This window comes from Garra rufa, chromosome 14 (genome assembly GCF_049309525.1).
Source record: "Garra rufa chromosome 14, GarRuf1.0, whole genome shotgun sequence".
NCBI classification, from domain to species: domain Eukaryota; kingdom Metazoa; phylum Chordata; class Actinopteri; order Cypriniformes; family Cyprinidae; genus Garra; species Garra rufa.
The window spans coordinates 24,905,763-24,926,566 of record NC_133374.1 but is presented as its reverse complement, the minus strand read 5'-3'; the positions used below and the strand labels follow the sequence as shown (position 1 = coordinate 24,926,566).

Here is a 20,804-nt window from a genome sequence, read left to right as displayed (position 1 = left end):
CATGCACTGGTACTTACGGAGATTCGATGCTTTTCCTTGTGTGCGTAATCGATAGTGGAGGGTCTAAGAACAAATCACACAATGCCACATCAGCATGACAATATGCTTCAGGTCTTTATCTCAACCCCTGCAATGCTGAAGCTGGTAAAATGCAACACAACTGAAAAGATGTACAACTTCACAAATCCAATCAATGAACATCAGAGCAGAAATTATTCATTTTAGCTCAACAAGAGAGACAGTTGAGAAGGACTTACCTCGTTTGCGTTTGAGCTTGCGACGATGCTGCTTGTTGACAAAACATGCAGCGAGCGTGCTGAAGAGGATGGCAGCTGCCAAGAAACAGATGGTGGCCACGATGCCGGCCACCACTGGCTTGGCCAGCCCCTCGTCTGAGATCTCTGTGGGAGGGAAGGGGTCTGAGAGAGGAGACACACTCCAGAACATAAAAATTAGGATGGGAGAATGCCGCAAGCATGTATTCACAAAGCAGGTTAACGTGATCGCAGACAGTGATTCAGTTAGTGTGCATTATCAAGCAGACTATAGCATAGTGTTATATACTTGCCTATTTAGATCGAGAGGGCATGTGGCTTTCAGGTTTTTGAATGCAACTTCCAAATTTTACATTTTTGTATGTAAGGAAAAAGTTGACTTCCAATTTGGCACAGAAATGTAACACTTCAGCTTTATCATACAACAAAATGCATGGTGGTCTATTGAACAACTATCTGCAAATAACTTTGTCTTTTATTTTCTTTGGTCATACCTTAAATAAGCCAGGACTGCCACTGATGCCCCCTCCAAAAAAATAGCAATAATCTACAACAGCAAAAAAACAAACAAACAAAAAACATACAGTAGGGCACTAACTACAATGAGCAGCAGAGGGCAGTGAAGCTCTAGGTGGCTAAAGCAATGAATTGGTGCATTTTGGTGACGCCCCTTATTCTCACCTGTACTTGACACTCCCACCACATTACTGCTCTCACTGACAAGATCATCCATTACAGCTAGCGCTCGGAACTCATACCAAGAGTCCTGGGAGACAGAGAAACAGGTCAGTGGGTCACAAATCCTGTGAGGCCAACAGGTTGAAGTGTCAGATCTACCAACAGATTTGTAACAAGAACATTTGTAGCAGACTCCGCTATATGTCAGACTGAATTAAAATGACATCCTCTGAGCTTTTCAGCGGAAATGCATTCCCTTGCTGCGTTTCTCTAAATAGTCAGAGAACTGCCATGCTCTGAAAGAAACGACGGTGCAGAAGATGAACATCACTTAATTGAATTTCTTTAAATTAGACATATTATTTTTACTCAGAAATACATCACGTGACAGGAGTAATTTGGGTTTCAAACTGCAAATAACACTGGGTTTAACTTTACTTAAATTATTTATGGGTAACTTATGTTCCAAACCCAGAAGGCTTTCATTCATCTTCTCATTCATCCACTCTCCACTGTATATTTTCCGTGCATGTTAATAGTGATATTAAAGCAAGAAGTGTTACCTGAATAAGATCTCTTGCTATGATCTCAGTCTCAGTGGCAGGAATCAAGTCATCCAGAACCTCCCACCTTTCTCCCAGACGAAACTCGATGATGTAACGGTCAATTGGTGAAGAGTGATTGGCTGGAGGAAGCCATGTCAGCAATACACCCTGCTGTGTCCGGTTGGCTGTGAGGCACCGTGGTGGAGTTAGAAGCACCAGTGGTTCAGGGGTACTTATGGGATACCCTAAGAAAGATAAGGGGAAGTTGGAAGCACATCTCATGTGGCGGTTCATTTAGAGGTCTAGATCTTGAAGATGTAGAAGTGTCACCCACCTCCTGTAGTCACAGTGACTACCTCACTGAAGGGGCCAGTGCCCAGCTTGTTCTGGGCCAGCACACTAAATTGATAGGCAGTCTTTGGCTCCAACCCCTGGACCACCAACCACGTCTGAGAGCCGGGCACAGGTATGGATAGCCAGTCATGTGGCCCTAAGTCATTCTTCACCTTTCTATTGGATTATATCAAAGAGTTGCATTTTAAAACTTTAATTGAGTACCTTGAAAAACAAGAATATAACATTTCAATACAATGAGATGTAAATAAATTAAGCTTAAACATTCCCAATGATATACTGCATTTACATATCCATTTAATACATAGCTTTTACACATTAGAGGAAAAAAAGCTACACTGCATCACAAGTACATTTAGAAAAAAAGTGAGGAAGGAACTATATTTAGTGGGGGTTCTGGCATGACTTACACCGGGCCGTACCAAACCGAGAACGTCTGTTCAAAGCCTCCGTCATATCCAGGTTCCCAGGAAACGTTAGCAGAGCTTGTGGATGCTGACACGTGGACATTAGTTGGCGCATGTGGACTAGTGCCTGAAACAGGGTTATTTTTACTTAGTATTGTCTGCAAATGCTAGTACTATTGCGCATACTAAATGTTACGGATTTAAATGAACCACTAACCCATAGCACATAAATGACACATCAGATCATGTAGCTTGTCAAGCTGAGACTTTTCTAGCCAGAATATGAAATGAGACTCCCTTATCTGTTATCCTGAATATAATGTAAAGTAAACATTTACAAGCAGCAGGGTCATTGTTAGGAGAGACATCCGGGAACATTGTCTATTAGTGGCCGCAATTCATTCTTAGTGATTAACCTAAAATCTTTAAGGTCTAGGCCAGACTGTTTGTCCCAAAACAACTACTTTCCAAGATGGATTTAGCCTTGTCAGACACGGCTAGAAAGATTTATGAGAAACTGAAGAGCAGGAGATCCATTTGTCTGACCTGAACCTCCTCTCACTTATGTTTTCTGACCAGACAATAAACTAAATCCGTGCACAGACTGACCCAGTCTGATAATAGCAGGAGAGCCCTGGACGATGAAGAGGCTGAAGTGGAGGATGGATTCAGGAGTTCCATCACATCTCTTATCGGCACCTAGCAGCTGCGGAGGATCTGTTAATTGCTCCCTCATTAAGCATAATCTTTAGACTGTCATGACACCAGTCCATCACCAAATAAATAACGTGTGTGTGGGGTTGTGTGCCCGCTGACACATCACTTGTCATCCGAGGGTGAACTCTCAGACGTGACAGCTGAGTTAGAGCTCTCACGAGCTACACTGCCCCCCTACTGTAATGACTCACTTGTGCCGCTTGGCTAGGAATCATAATGTTCTAGCCTACACTTCCTATCTGGCACATGTTGAGAAATCACACATCTGACGTATTTGGTGTCCTTAAAAACCTTCAAAAGTGAACATGGAGTGCTGACAAAGAATGTACAGTACAAAATGTAATTAAATGCAAAAAAATATTGTACTTCTTAAATTTATACACTTTATAGATAGACAGACAGACAGACAGACAGACACATAGATAGATAGATAGATAGATAGATAGATAGATAGATAGATAGATAGATAGATAGATAGATAGATAGATAGATACAAAGATAGATAGATAGATAGATAGATAGACACAAATATAGTCAGTCAGATAGATAGATAGATAGATAGATAGATAGACAGACACAAAGATAGATAGATAGATAGATAGATAGATAGATAGATAGATAGATAGATAGATAGATAGATAGATAGATAGATAGATAGATAGATAGATAGATAGACAGACACAAAGATAGTCAGTCAGATAGATAGATAGATAGATAGATAGATAGATAGATAGATAGATAGATAGATAGAAAGATAGACATATAGATATATAGATATATAGACAGACACAAAGATAGACAGTCAGATAGATAGATAGATAGATAGATAGATAGATAGATAGATAGATAGATAGATAGATAGATAGATAGATAGATAGATAGATAGATAGATAGACACACAAAGATAGACAGTCAGTCAGATAGATAGATAGATAGATAGATAGATAGATAGATAGATAGATAGATAGATAGACAGACAGACACAAAGATAGACAGTCAGATAGATAGATAGATAGATAGATAGATAGATAGATAGATAGATAGATAGATAGATAGATAGATAGATAGATAGATAGATAGATAGATAGATAGATAGATAGACACACAAAGATAGACAGTCAGTCAGATAGATAGATAGATAGATAGATAGATAGATAGATAGATGATAGACACACAAAGATAGACAGTCAGTCAGATAGATAGATAGATAGATATATAGACAGACACAAAGATAGACAGTCAGATAGATAGATAGATAGATAGATAGATAGATAGATAGATAGATAGATAGATAGATAGATAGATAGATATATAGATAGATAGATAGATAGATAGATAGATAGACACAAAGATAGACAGTCAGATAGATAGATAGATAGATAGACAGACACAAAGATAGACAGTCAGATAGATAGATAGATAGATAGATAGATAGATAGATAGATAGATAGATAGATAGATAGATAGATAGATAGATAGACAGACACAAAGATAGACAGTCAGATAGATAGATAGATAGACAGACACAAAGATAGACAGTCAGTCAGATAGATAGATAGATAGATAGATAGATAGATAGATAGATAGATAGATAGATAGATAGATAGATAGATAGATAGATAGATAGACAGATAGATAAATCGACAGTCAGATAGATAGATAGAACAACAGACAGACAAAGATAGACAGTCAGATAGATAGATGATAGATATATAGACAGGCAGACAGTCAGTCAGATAGATCTATTTTAACCTAAATATATTAATGTCTAAGGCCACTTCCTAGAGATTACTAGTCAACTTTCTCAATTGTCTTTTGTGAAGCGGAAACATCAGTGTGTTGAAATTTGTACGAAAAGAGTAACTTACCTATTACAAAAAGGCGTGTGCTGGCAGTGATGCTTGTTACTACGTTGGTGGCAACACATTCCCACTCCCCATGATCCTCTTTGCTAAGAGACACAAATTGCAAGCTACCACTTGGTAAGATGTTATGTTTGCTTCTGCTGGGCTTTCCGACCTTGACAAAGGACAAAATAACAAACCATTTATGATTATCTAGCTATGGAGAGGGGAAAAATAATATACTTAATGCTATGGGGGCTCATGGTACCTTTCTCCATACGATGGTTGGAATCTCAGGGTCTCCAGAAGCAGCGCAGGGGATGACCAGCTCTCTCCCCGCCTCCTGACGGTACTCCCCCCCGGGCCTCACGTTGAAGTAAGGGGGGTCCTGAGGACACATGATGACATTCAACACACAAACAAGGAAAATGTGAATCTTTTTAATTGAGATCCACTGACTCACCTTTAGCACCAGAGTGGCCGGAGGGGACTGTCCCATGGTACCTAGGACATTGTAAGGCACACAGGTGTAGGTGCCAAGGGAGTCTTCAGTGACCTCTGCCACCCGAATGCTTCCATCTGCCATCTGGCTCCATCCAGGATACTGTGAGAGGAGGAACACAATCAGTAAACTGGAGTGCTGTCAAACAGTCAAGCGTCTTGAAGTCCATGCATTACAGACCTTCTCGATTCTGAGGGGGTAGCCATCTTTCTCCCATCGGACTGATATAACTGGGGGGTTGGCATCCACTGGGCAGCGAATGATTCCTGGCAACTTTCTTGGGACGTAGATGACAGGTGGCATGTTCACAACACGGGCAGGGTCTGCAGAGAGGAAACGTTTCAAACAGGATACCACTAATGACATAATCAAGTCCATTTGATCATAATACGGTTCATAGCAGTTGTAGATATAAATATCTAAATCAACACATTTCCCATATTTTCACGGCAGTGTTCGGGAGCCAGTGTAAGTGATGTGTGGTAACAGAACATGTAAGTGTTATTTAAAGCCCTTCCTGTGAAGTTCTCTCACCTGCAGCAGCCCTGGGGTGTCGCTGACTGATGTAGCACAACCCCAGCGGCACAGAGAAGCGGCTGCTAATGAGACAGTCAGCCACTGCTCTGCATATTACACAATATAATGTGCTTTTCCACAGCTAATCTCTTCTCTCTTCAAACTGCCTGCCACGCTGTATTTCCCCTCAGTTAATTCATTAAGGCCCCCTTGTCACCCCTGACCTCTTTTCTGCTGTGATGATATAGTGGGTCACCGTGACATACTGTTCTGGGTGGTAAATTGAGAGAAACGAGCCATCTTTTGAATTCTACATGCCTTCCCAGGTAAAAAAAAAGTGCACTAAAATACACTTTATTTAAGTATACTTAGTACACTTTTCAGTAATGTACTAAAAGTGCTCTATTTTCGCACACTAATTTTGTACTTATTGTACTAAAAAATAGTATTAAGTATATGTTAAGATAAACTTAATACCATCTAAGTGTACTCAACTGTGCTATTTTGAGACACCATGAAATTGAACTAAAATGTGCTTTTAACATACTATATCTGTATTTAAAAATATATATTTAGTTACAACTAGAAATACACTTGAACCCTACTTTTAAACATTTATAAATATAGTTATGACTAATTTAAAGTATAACAATAATATATTAAAAGAATATACAAAGTGTGAAAAAAGTGTGCTAAAATACAATTTAAGTACACTTAGTGCACTTCCCTAATGTACTTAAAGTGCTCTATTTTCGGGCACTGATTTTGTACTTAATATACTAAAAGTTATTCTTAAGTACTTCTTAAGATAAACTTAAGATCATCTAAGTGTACTCAACTGTGCTATTTTGAGACACCATGAAGATGAACTAAAACGTGCTTTTAACATACTATCTCAGCATTTCCAAAAATGTATTTTGTTACCACTTATAATACAATTGAAACATATTTCATAAACCTTTAAATATACTAATTATACATAAAAAATAAACTTACTGATTATTTAAAATACAATAATAATATATAACAAATGTATACAAAGCGTATTTATAATGTATTGCCCACATATTTTTATTAATAAAAAATACACTTATTAATTATTTAAAATACATGAATAATATATAAAAAATGTATACAAAGCGTATTTATAATGTATTGCCCACATATTTTTATTAATAAAAAATACACTTATTAATTATTTAAAATACATGAATAATATATAAAAAATGTATACAAAGCGTATTTATAATGTATTGCCCAAATATTTTTATTAATAAAAAATACACTTGTTGATTATTTAAAATGCATGAATAATATATAATAAATGTATACATAGCGTATTTATAATGTATTTTTTATTAATAAAAATATGTGGGCAAGACATTATAAATACGCTTTGTATACATTTGTTATATATTATTCATGTATTTTAAATAATTAGTAAGTTTATTTTTTATGTATAATTAGTATATTTAAAGGTTTATGAAATATGTTTCAATCCTATTAGAAGTGGTAACAAAATACATTTTTTGGAAATGCTGAGATAGTATGTTAAAAGCACATTTTAGTTCATCTTCATGGTGTCTCAAAATAGCACAGTTGAGTACACTTAGATGATTTTAAGTTTATCTTAAGAAGTACTTAAGAATAACTTTTAGTATATTAAGTACAAAATTAGTTGCCGAAAATAGAGCACTTTAAGTACATTAGAGAAGTGCACTAAGTGTACTTAAATTGTATTTTAGCACATTTTTTTCACAATTTGTATATTCTTTTAATATATTATTGTTATACATTAAATTAGTCATAAATATATTTATAAATGTTCAAAATGAGGGTTCAAGTGTATTTCTAGTTGTAACTAAATCTGTTTTTTTAAATACAGATATAGTATGTTAAAAGCACATTTTAGTTCAATTTCATGGTGTCTCAAAATAGCGCAGTTGAGTACACTTAGATGGTATTAAGTTTATCTTAAAATATACTTAATACTATTTTTTAGTACAATAAGTACAAAATTAGTGCGCGAAAATAGAGCACTTTTAGTACATTACTGAAAAGTGTACTAAGTATACTTAAATAAAGTGTATTTTAGTGCACTTTTTTTTAACCTGGGAGAATTACCACACTCAAAATCAGTTTAAGTGTTAGTGCTAATAATGCATTCATATTAGGTGTACTTTAGTACAACTTTTGAGAAAATGTACTTCTACTACAATACATTACTAATAGATTTTTAATAAAATCAATTTAATATAACTTAAAATTACCACACTCAAAATCAATTTAAGTGTTAAGGCTTATAGTGCATTCATATTAAGTGTACTTAAGTACAATTTTGGGGGAAATGTACTTCTACTACAATACATTACTAATAGATTTTTAATAAAATCAATTTAATGTAACTTAAAATTACCACACTCAAAATCATTTTAAGTGTTAATGCTTATAGTGCATTCATATTAAGTGTACTTAAGTACAACTTTTGAGAAAATCTACTTCTACTACAATATATTACTAATAGATTTTTAATAAAATCAATTTAATGTAAACTTAAAATTACCACACTCAAAATCATTTTAAGTGTTAGTGCTAATAATGCATTCATATTAAGTGTACTTAAGTACAACTTTTGAGAAAATATACTTCTACTACAATACATTACTAATAGATTTTTTATATATTAACTTATTTTAAACTTAGGATTAGTATGTAAACAGTCTACTAGTAATCAACTAATGTTTAAAGCATTTAAAGCACACTTTTGAAAAACACACTAATAAAACTCTTTTGCATGTTTTTTCTGTAGTATACTTTATTTTAGTACACTAAAAATTTATTTAAGTATTACTGGTATTTAGTATACTTTTTTCAAGTGTACTTAAGTCCTACTGAAGTATAAACATACTTTTAATTAGTGTATTCATAGTGTATAAACATCACACTTTTTTTAACACAAAAAAATAACAATGTACTAAAAATGTATTTGCGGGTATTTAAGTGTATTTTCATTGCATTTAAGTATATTTTTTTTTCACCTGGGTTTTGCCCGCTGAAAATTCACATTCAGGACAATAGCTAACTATTATGTTTTTTTAATGGCAGAAACTCATGTGCATCTACAGAACAGGGCTGCTGAGGACTTGTATGTAATAATATAATATAATATAATATAATATAATAAATATAATATAATATAATATAATATAATATAATATAATATAATATAATATAATATAATTATTGTTTATTAAATTATTAATTATATTTATTAATTATGTAATTAAATATTAATTTAATATTAAATATAAATTGTAATAATGTAATATAATATACACAGAACAAGGTTTGGATGGCTGATTATAATATAATATAAAAACAACTTAATATAATTATAATAATGTAATATACATAGGACAAGGTTTGGAAAATGGATGGAATATAATATATTAATATAATATAATATAATATGGACAAAAGGAACATGCAAAAATGAAATAATGAACTAATAATTTTATGTTTGTATGTGTGTTTGTATATAAAATTATTACTCTATTTCCTAATTATGTAATCAAGTAATATTAAATATAAATTATAATAAATTCATATAATATACATAGACAAATATTGCAAAACGGATGGATGATTATAATATAATACAATATAATATAAATGTTGTATAATACAATAATAATATAATAATATAAAAAATAATAATAATAGTAATAATATAATAATATAAAAAACAACTTAATATAATAAATTAAAATAAATATTATTATAAATATTATAATAATGTAATATACATAGGACAAGGTTTGGAAAATGGATGGATGATAATATAATATAATATAATATAATAATGACAAAAGAAACATGCAAAAATGAAATAATGAACTAATCATTTTTATGTTTGTGTGAATAATTTCCTAATTATGTAATTAATTAATATTAAATATAATAAATTCATATAATATACATAGAACAAGTATTGTAAAATGGATGGATGATTATAATACAATATAATATAAATGTCGTATAATAAAATATAATATAATATAAAAAACAACTTAATATAATAAATTATAAATATTATAATAATCTAATATACATAGGACAAGGTTTGGAAATGGATGGATCAAAATAGAATAGAATAGAATGAAAAAAGAAACATGCAAAAATAAAATGAAAAACTAATAATTTTATGTTTGTGTGTGTGCATATAAAATTATTAGTTACATTTCTTAATTATGTAATTATTTAAATCTTAAATATATTATAATAATGGTTTATAATATACATAGGACAAGGTTTGGAAAATGGATGGATGAATATAATATAATATAATATATATAATATAACATATAATAATGACAAATAAAACTATATATGGAGAAAATACATATATAGTACACTCAAAATGCATTAAAAACACTGAAAAAGAAAACGTTTATTATGTAGTGACAAGGCTGTCAATACAAATAATTATATGAATTAATTATGATAACCTTAACTGCAGGTAATATTGTAGGCTTGGAACATTCATTTGCGTTCACATCTGTGTTTATGATCTGTGTTTCAGTGGATTCCAATCAGATTTCAGAGTTGGAACTATTTGTTTTCTAATAATGAATTGAAGTTGCTTCAGTGACAACTCTTGGCTGTCATTTATAATTTATAAATGATTCCAACTTTTCATGGTGACCGCAGTAAGTAAAGCTTCTCCAATCTGTCTTTTCTATCCAAGAGAGACAGACAGACAGACAGACACAGAGGCAGGTCAGACTCAGGGCTTATCCGCCACTTCCTGCACCACCACTAGAGTCCTGGTGCAGATGGAAGCAAGCTCTCAAACCCTCCGGAGGGAGGCAGCAACTAGAACATCTCAGATGCCTGGCAGCCACCACGGCATCTCAAAGGGTGTAAATAGCTCTGTCCCTATACGTGTCAGACACCAATTACCCGCTCTGATGATAGTATACTTGACATAAAACACCTCAAAGGCACACAGGACATAGACTGAGATTTCAAATGCAGGCTCTTCAAGAGGTTGAAGGTGAAACTCACATTGCACGGTCAGGTAAGCTGAAGCAGAGGGGGAGATGCCCAGGCTGTTACTAGGGCTGCAGGTGTATTTCCCAGCATCCTCTGGCTTCACTCTGTAGATAATGAGGGTTCCGTCAATAAAGATGCGAACGCGGAGCTTCAGATCACTGCAGGGAAGAGAAGAGAGATGATCTGTTTGAAAAATATTATTAAATGTGTTTGTACACAGAAGAATTGAGGCTGATACAATGTCTCATAATTATGGCAGCCTGTTTCTGCCTCAGAGTGAATAATAACAAAGGTAATAGTAGGAAAGTTTTAAATGAACATTCAACTTTTTCATGAAAGTCACATTTGTTAAAGTCACAATTATGAGAATTAAAGCTGTAATTGTGAGATAAAAGGAAGTCACAAGTATAAGATTTCGAAAAATTCAATATAAAGAGACAGTTATGAGAAATAAAACTGCAATTGTGAGATATAAAGTCAGAGTTATGAGACAATTGTAAGACAAAAAAGCACAACTGTGAGTCACAATTGAGATATAAAGTCACGATTATGAGAAAGTCAATTGTGAGATAAAAAGCACAATTACTGTCACAATTGTGAGATATAAAAGCACAATTATAGTCACAACTGTGAGATATAAAGTCACAGTTATGAGGAAGTCATTTGTGAGATAAAGTACAATTATGAGTCACAATTGTGAGATATAAAGTCACAGTTATGAGAAAGTCAATAGTAAGATAAAAAGCATGTTTATAGTCAAAATTATGAGATATAAAAGCACAATTTCAGTCACAATTGTGAGATATAAAGTCACAGTTATGAGAAAGTCAATAGTAAGATAAAAAGCATGTTTATAGTCAAAATTATGAGATATAAAAGCACAATTATAGTCACAACTGTGAGATATAGTCACAATTATGAGAAAGTCAATTGTGAGATATAAAAGCACAATTATGACTCAAAATTGTGAGATATAGTCACAGTTATGAGAAAGTCAATTGTGAGATAAAAAGCACAATTAGTCACAATTGTGAGATAAAGTATGTTATGACAAAGTCAATTGTGAGATATAAAAGCCCAATTGTGATATATAAAGTCGCAGTTATGAGAAAGTCAATTTTAAGATAAAAAGCACAATTATAGTCACAATTGTGAGATATAAAGTCACAATTATGAGAAAGTCAACTTAAAAATATAAAACCACAATTATGAGTCACAATTGTGAGTTATAAAGTCAGTTATGAAAAAGTAAATTGTAAGATAAAAAAGTACAATTATGAGTCACAATTATGAGATATAAAAGCAGAGTTGCAAAAAAAGTTGTAACTGTGATATAAAAAGCACAATTATGACAAAGATACAGGTATGATATAGTGAAAATTTTGAGAGACAATTGTGAGTATAGAATAGTAACTGTTACAGAAAAGTCACAAGAATGAGATTGGCATTTTGAGTCAAAATTGTTAGATACAAAGTCACAACTATTTAGTAAAAATAAAACTGCAGTTGTAAGATATAAAGTCAAAGTCAAAAATTTTGCACTGTAAGAAATAGACAAATTTGTAAGCAGTTGCATAATGTAGTTGCAATTATGGCAACTAAAAAACATTAATGATATATAAAACTGCAAGTATAAAGTCACAATTCTGAGATTTAAAGTCACAACAAAAAAACAAAAAAAATATGTAAAATCTAAATATACAGCAAATTACTAAAATTGTTTTAACTGATGTGAAATTTTAGCTTCTTAACTGGCTTTGAAGTTAACTTTTTTGTATTTTTCTTCAATAAACATTTTTGTGGTTATTTTACAAATATCAGTGTCCACTAAAGTGTTTTTACACGAAATGCTAAGTTGGCCAGCAGTCTGAATATTCCCATGAACATCCGTCCGCCCCTCACAGTTCAATAGTACCGGAAACGGTTATTTCGAAACATTATTCTGGCCTGTTTCCACAGAGAGGAACAGACTACAGCCCTGCATATAGAGGGTCAATACGGCCACGCTTGGGGGAGTCAGAACAGCTTCTGGCTCGGCTTCAGATGATCAGCATGTTTTTTTAGGCATGTGATGACACAAGCACAGTGTCACAAGATGTTCCCATCCCGGCATAAAAACCTGCTGTGTGCGCCTCCGCGTCACTGCGCTAGCATTTGCCTTAATGCAGCTGTAGAGGGCTTGAGATTCAGGGATTCTGGGTCTAAAAATATATGGCTCTAATCTAACACCGACACACACACACACACACACACACACACACACACTGCAGCTTCTGTATTCAAGACTCTGAGACTTGGCACAGTAGTGAACTCGATCATAACTTTACTTCTTGAAGTAGACGTTGTCCTCCTCCCAGTACCAGGTATAGGTCAGGTTGCCAGGATACGCCTCTGCTTGGCACGTAAATTGGGCATTCTGGGATATGTTAACAGTGATGTTCTCAGGTGGTGACACGATGTATGGAGGACCTGGTGGAGGCAAACAGAGACAAGAATTATATAAAGAAAAGTAAAAAAAAAAAAATTAAACAGAAAAAGTTGGGTTATTGTGTAGACTAATGTGAGCTTTAAGTAGGGTTTCAGTTGTGAGGAAAAATGTACCAATACCAAATTTCGATACCTAAGGGGTAATCTTGTCATAAAAATCACATACAAACAATATAATGTCATAATCTTGTGTTTATTAGCTTCATGTTTCATCGGTAGAATTTTATTCCTGGATTTCTTATGTGCAGAACTAAATGCAGAAGTGTAATGGACTTTCGTCATCAAAGATGTGATTTTGTGTTATGAACGTGTAATATGAGCTTCCCACGAGTCAGAACAGTGATCACAAAGAGAAAACACAATCAGACAGCGCTCTAAACTGCTAATTATCATCAGTAAATCAGAGGAAAATGAATAGAAATGGTGATTCGACTAGCGCACTAGTAGTCTAAAACTATTTGAACTTTATTAAAACTATTTGCACTGATTTATTGTGTTGGTTCCATTTTGTGTTTTTTGTTCCTTTGTGCAGTGACTTAGGAGATGAGTTTTTGAGTCTGTAAAAACATTAACAAGCTGAAAAAAAGTTTTTTGAGGTAATGTGTAATGTAATATTGTTAAAACAGATTTCATAAAATTGGTATCGAAAAAAAGTATTGTTCAGGAACTGGTATCAAATTCAAGGTATTGGTATCGATAATGAAGTCAAGGTATCGATATTGAAGTCAAGGTCGATATCGGTATTGAAGTCAATGTATCCGTATTGGTATTGATATTGAAGTCAAGGTATCGTATCAGTATACAAGTTAAGGTATTGTATCAGTATTGTAGTCAAGTTATCTGTATCAATATTGAAGTCAAGGTCGTTATCAGTATTGAAGTCAAGGTCGGTATCGGTATTGAAGTCAATGTATCGATATCGGTACTGAAGTCAAGGTATCATATTGGTATTAAAGTCAAGGTATTGTAATAGTATCGATATCGAAGTCAAGGTCAGTATCGGTATCAGTATTCGAAGTCAAGGTGGTTATCTTTATCGAATTCAGGATATCGATAAAGTCAAGGTATCTGTATCAGAATTTATTTTGAAGTCAAGGTCGGTATCGGTATTAGTACTGAAGTCAAGGTCGGTATCTGTATCGAAGTCAAGATAACGGTATCGATATTAAAGTCAAGGTATCGGTATCAGAATTTATATTAAAGTCAAGGTCGTTATCGCTATTGAAGTCAAGGTATTGTATCAGTATCGATATTGAAGTCAAGGTATCTGTATCAATACTGATACTGAAGTCAAGGTATCAGTATCAGTATTGAATTCAAGATCGGTATTGATATTGAAGTCAAGGTCAGTATCGGTATTGAAGTTAAGGTATCAATACTGATATCAATATTGAAGTCAAGGTATTGGTATAACATTTTTGAATGATACCCAGCCCTAGGTAAATATAAGGTCACAATTATGAGAAAGTTGCAACTTTACAGTCATAATTGCAATGTGAGAAAGACACATTTGTAGGATATAAAAAGCACAATTACAAAATATTGTTGCAAAAGAAAAACAAGGTACAGTATGAGAAAGACACATCTGTAAGGTAAAAGATAGATGTTTATGAGATACAGACACATTTGTGAGATAAAGTCACAATTATGATATATAAAGTAACAATTATAAAAAATAAAGATGCATTTGTGAGATATAAATATTTTTTAAAGGTGGAAACAGGTTTTATAAAATGTTTAAACTGATGGTAACTAACTAGCATTCTAGTTTTTCTAGTTAGACTAGAGATCTTCTTAAATTTATCTTAGGATTGTATGAACAGAAAGTTTGGATGCTTACAAATTAGGGGTCGACCGATTATCGGCCAGGGATGTGTTTACCAAAAGCAACTATGGTAGCAAGTTCCGTCGTTACCATTAGAGTTCAATGAAACTAACAACCCTAGTTAGCTAATAATGCTTTTAAGAAATTTAACCCTGGCCGATTATCGGCACCGATATTAAGCAGTTTTATGGTTATCGCTATCTGTCTTTTTCAAAACTGATTTGCAAATAAAATTATTCAAAACCATTTAAAGTGTTTGTCATAGCCCTTGTTATTCTTAATTTTGACATTCAGTTTCATTTTTACACCAGACATATATATTGGTTCAAAATATCGGTTATTGGTTTACATGATCTGTAATAATCAGTATCAGCATCGACCCTGAAAAACCTGGTTGTCGGTTGACCCCTTTACAAATACTGAACATCTACAATAGTGTTCATCACCTTTTGTTCTTCTTGTATTATATTTTATGTCTTTTATTTTGTTTTGTCTTTAGAGTCCTGTTTTTTGAGTTCCTGCTTCCCTTCTATTTGTTCCCTGGTTTTGAGCCAAAAAAGATAACAAAACTAATCAAGAACAACCAATTACAACATAAGACTAATTAAACAAAACAATAAACCAGTGACAGGACCAGAAAACAAAAGGAAAAGGAAACAAGAACTGAAAGAATAGCACTTTTAAACGAAACCGCAATACAAAACCCAAAACTGCAATGCAAGCATCTTATTTTTTTTCTTTAGTATTAGATTCCATATTCATATTAGATTAATAAACAACTCTAGTAATAGGTCTACCCTGCTGAAAAAACCAGCATATGCTGGTTTTTTCAGCAGGGTAAGGTTAATGTGTGTAAACTCAATGCTAACAAGCTAGCATGCTAGCATGTTTCAGTGGTTATACTTTCTGTAACAGTGTGATTAGTGTTTAGTGGTGCCAGCGTTTCACCCGCTAACTTTCCGTTTCTTGGAGTATTGACTGCAAACACATTTCGTGTTTGTTTACACACACGTGGGAAAGGAATTATTGTCTGTGGTAATCGACTGCATGCCACAGATGTGGTATTCCTTCCAATTATCCTAATTCTCCTCCATGTTTATGAGTGTCTATAAACCTGTCTAATAAAGACAGCAAGGATACTACTGTCAGACCTTCCCACAGAGAATATTATCCTTCCCACATGAGGCTGTCACCGAAATTGCCAATAGACTTTTAATTAGACGTGTGGGTAGGCAGGAATACTGTCGTGACACTCGTGTCGGGACCGCTGTGAGATTTGTGGGTGCTCTGCAGAAAGATCCAGCATGAGCGCTGGTCTTAGCACAAACAAACCCATGACTAGCTGTGAAATATCTTCTAATCTTAATGTGTGGACTATGCTGAGAGCTTCCTGGATGTTTCCTTAATGTGCAGTAAATGACACTGCATCTAAGGGGATTATTGACAGTAGCGCAGCTTTGCTTATTAAAATGAAATCGCAAAAGGCATCACTTGAAAGCGGCTAAAAATATCCCTGGCGTTGCTCGCGCTCCTGTTATTGAAGCAGGTTTTAACTAGAGTGCCTCTCCAGAGGCTTCATGAGAATATTGCTTTTTGTAAAAACAATATTGCTAGTTTACTAAACAAAACAGCCCATGGCCAAGACAATTTTGGCTCGGCACAGTTCATATGTGTCTCCATAAATCACTCCAACTAAAGCCCTAAATTCCAGGTAGGGCAGACGATATAACTAAAATGTATATATCTCAGTATATCAGATGATCATACATTGGCATAAATTGGTCTTTATGCATAAAATAGCTTTCAGTAATTTGTAGAAAAAATATTCAATTGTTTTTAAAGCCTTGCATACAAATGACTGTGATATTTAAGGCATCGCTTCATTTTAGATCACCAGCAAATCAAATATATTGTTAATATTCAATGTAAGCCAGCTCTTAGCAGGTAATGTAGGAAGTGTGGACAAGAAGCTCCGCATATCCTGTATGTTTCCTGGTGCTCTGTGATCACAAGTGTCCTCTAAACGCTCTGTTTCCCAGTGCGGGCTGTGTGTTAGCGTGCTGCTCTGTATTCACAGCCATGCTCCACTGCCATAAATCTGACTGCAGTGAAAGCCACAAAGCCAGTGACAGGCAGCTTGCTCATGTTTGCTGTCATACTGTACACGGCCCATGGATAATAAACTGAACCACTTCATCATTCTGTACTAACGCCGAGGCCATATGGGGAGAGACTGTGGTACCAGTACCAGGTGCTGACTCAGAGCGAACAATGATTATTCTGTTTGCATGTGCATGAAACTCACACACTTATCAAACAGATCCCCTCATATCCATCATGAAGGAGACAACACAGGCAGAGCTTTTTCCAGGTGATCCATGGCTTAAAGGGATAGTTCAACCAAAGATGAAAATTCTGCCATTAATTACTCACCCTCATTTCGTTCCAAACCCATAAGACCCTCGTTCATCTTCGAAACACAAATGTAGATATTTTTGATGAAAAATGAGAGCTTTCTGATGCTGCATAGACAGCAACACAATTGACACGTTCAAGCCCAGAAAGGTAGTAAGGACATTGTTAAAATAGTCCATGTGAGATCAGTGGTTCAACCGTAATGTTATAAAGCTACGAGAATACTTTCTGTGCGCAAAGAAAACACAAATAACGACTTTATTTAATGTCTTCTTCTCTTCCAAATTACATCCTTGTGGTACAAATCATGCACCGTGGTACTCTCTATAATGGCGAGGGAAGAGAAGAATGACTTTGAAGAGACTTGGAAGAGAAGAATTGTAGAATGAAATGCATTGCTGTCTACGCAGGGTCGGAAAGCTTTTGGATTTCATCAAAAATATTTTAATTTGTGTTCTGAAGATGAACAAAGGTCTAAGAGTTAGGAATGACATGAGGGTGAATAATTAAATGACAGAATTTTCATTTTTGGGCGAACTATCCCTTTAAATGGGCCAGCTTGTTGATGCCAGATTTTTTTTTTCTTTTAAATCATTATATTTTAACTTTCAGCAGCCAGACCAAAAGCTATGGAAGCCTATTTCTGACACTCACAAGAAATAAAATGCCCTGATAAATCATAATGACATAGTACATAAAAATATAGAAATGATGAGATATTGAGTCATAATTATGAGTTTAAATTAGAACATAAAAAGTCAAAGCTACGACATATACTAAGTCATACTAATTATATGAAAAAAGGGAAAAAATTATGATGTAAATCGCAGTAAGATAAGAAGTCTATATTTTGACAAACTAAGTCATAATTTGAGATTATAGTTATTGAGTCATAATGAGATAAAAAATAAAAATCATAACAAAAGCCAAAACTAAGGTTGAGATTGAGTCAATTATGTCATTTTTTTAACTTTATCAATTTTCAACATTAATACTAAAAGTATGACATCTTTCACATTCGTGTCAAAAGTATAAGTCATATTTATGTCATGACTACTGTATGGCTTAGTAGCTCATACTTTTGTCCCAATTAAAAAATGTCATAATTATTTTTTTTTATGTCATGGGATACAGAGTCAAAATTGAGATGAAAAGTCATAATTATTATGTCATTATTTTAACTTTATCAATTTTCAACATTTCTGACAAAAATATGAGATCTTTTTTTCTAAATTTTAAGTCAAAAATAATTAGATACTAAGTAAAAATTGTCATATGACATGACTGCTATATGACTTTTCATATTTTTGACTTTATGTCCCAACTACAACATATACAGAATACATTTTTATAGAATAAAAATTCAAAATAATGAGAAAATAAGTCATTATTATTCAAAGTTTACTTTTGATATATTGTCTCTGACAGTTTTTTATCTTATAATAATACAACAAAGTATCTCAAATTTGACTTTTTGTTGTAATTGTGTCACAGATATGATTTCCCCCAATAAATGTTTAATGTGGCAAAAATAGATGCTGCTCCACAGAACAAAACAGAAAGACAATTGTTAACTTATAATGAAAATATGGAATTATTATGTAAACGTTGATAGCATAGCTCAGATATTAAGTCACTAAGTCATAATTATGAGATAAAAATTAGAAATCATAAAAAAAGCTACAATTAAAATAAAAAGTAAATTTTCATTGATTAAACTTTTATTTTTTATTCTTTTAAATTTTAAATTTTTAAGTTAAAAGTATATGACTTAGTATCTCATACTAATTATATCACAACTATGATTTACCAAAACTTTCTTTTTTATGTAGTGAAATTAAATGTTAGTCCACAGAATGAAAACACAAAGACAATTGTTGACTTACAATAAAAATATAGAATTATTAATTGAATGCTGATAGCATAGCTCAGATATTATGATTAGAATAATCACAAAATCTGAATTAACAATACATTTTCTAATTTGTGATTGCCTACTTTGGCATTTTGTAAAAACGGAACACAACTGGAGAGATAAATTAAAGGGATAGTTCACCCAAAAATGAAAATTACCCCATGATTTATTCACCCTCAAGACATCCTAGGTCTATATGACTTTCTCCTTTCAGACGAACACAACTGGAGTTATAATAAAAAATGTCCTGGCTCTTCCAAGTTTTATAATGGCAGTGAATGGGTGTTGAGATTTTGAAGTCCACACAGCTCCAGGGTGTTAATAAAGGCCTTCTAAAGCAAACTGATGCATCTGTGTAGAAAAATGTTCATATTTAAAACTTTATAAACCATAATCTCTAGCTTCCACTAACTGTCATACATGCATTCACGAGAAAGTTGCATTCCAGCGGATGACGTAGGACCAGAAAGTGCCGACAAACGCAAAAGCACAGAGGAGAAGGCAAAACACTGGTCACAAATTAGAAGTACAAAATGAGGATTTATAAAGAAAAAAATCAATATAAGCCAAGAGGAGACTGGTTTTCCTTTGCTGTAAACAAAAGTTTGTCCTACGTCGTCTGCTGGAACGCCACTCTCTCATGAACATTCGACAACAGTTAGGGGAAGCTAGAAATAATGGTTTATAAGGGCTTTTTGTTACACAAACACTTCAATTCACTTTAGAAGGCCTTTATTAACCTCCCAGAGCCAAGTGGAGCACTTTTTATGATGGATGGATGCACTTTATTAGACTGCCATTGACTGCCATTATAAAGCTTGGAAGAGCCAATACATTTTTTAATATATGTCAGAATGTATTCATCTGAAAGAAAAAAGAGGAAAGTCATATACACTTAAAATGGCTTGAGGATGAGTAAATCATGGGGTAATTTTCATTTTTGGGTGAACTATCCCTTTAATGCTAGCTGATCTTTTCAGTAGGGGTGTAAATCATCAGTTATGAGAAAGATATACAAGATCCTCATGTGAACTACAGGTAAATAAATAACCAAGGCACTCTGAAGGTGAGGGGGTGTGTAGAAGGCACGAGCGGTAACTGTAAACCTGCAGTATATCACCTCCATCGCTTCGAGCAGGGCTGTAAACAGCTTCTACTGGAAGGCTCCATTAGGAGCTGAGTGACAGGAAGTGATCTATGCAGATGGAGCGGACTGAGCGTATTGACTGCGGCAGATGTGCTTAGAGTGACGAGACGTAAAGGCCAGAC

General features: G+C 33.7%; 1 protein-coding gene across 4 annotated transcripts in view; it reads right to left on the bottom strand.

The window, feature by feature from the left end:
- The window catches only part of igsf9ba (immunoglobulin superfamily, member 9Ba), a 93,322-nt gene that overhangs the window by 9,424 nt on the left and 63,094 nt on the right, over nt 1–20,804 (bottom strand). For all 4 annotated transcript variants that reach the window (XM_073817684.1, XM_073817681.1, XM_073817682.1 and 1 more), the window contains exons 6-17: nt 13,221–13,362; nt 10,906–11,051; nt 5,503–5,645; nt 5,284–5,424; nt 5,089–5,208; nt 4,845–4,995; nt 2,263–2,386; nt 1,833–2,008; nt 1,517–1,743; nt 957–1,041; nt 258–401; nt 18–63 (exon numbers count right to left, since the gene is read on the bottom strand). In XM_073817684.1, coding sequence (XP_073673785.1) covers nt 18–63; nt 258–401; nt 957–1,041; nt 1,517–1,743; nt 1,833–2,008; nt 2,263–2,386; nt 4,845–4,995; nt 5,089–5,208; nt 5,284–5,424; nt 5,503–5,645; nt 10,906–11,051; nt 13,221–13,362 — 1,645 coding nt within the window. The remainder of the gene's footprint in view (nt 1–17; nt 64–257; nt 402–956; nt 1,042–1,516; nt 1,744–1,832; nt 2,009–2,262; nt 2,387–4,844; nt 4,996–5,088; nt 5,209–5,283; nt 5,425–5,502; nt 5,646–10,905; nt 11,052–13,220; nt 13,363–20,804) is intronic.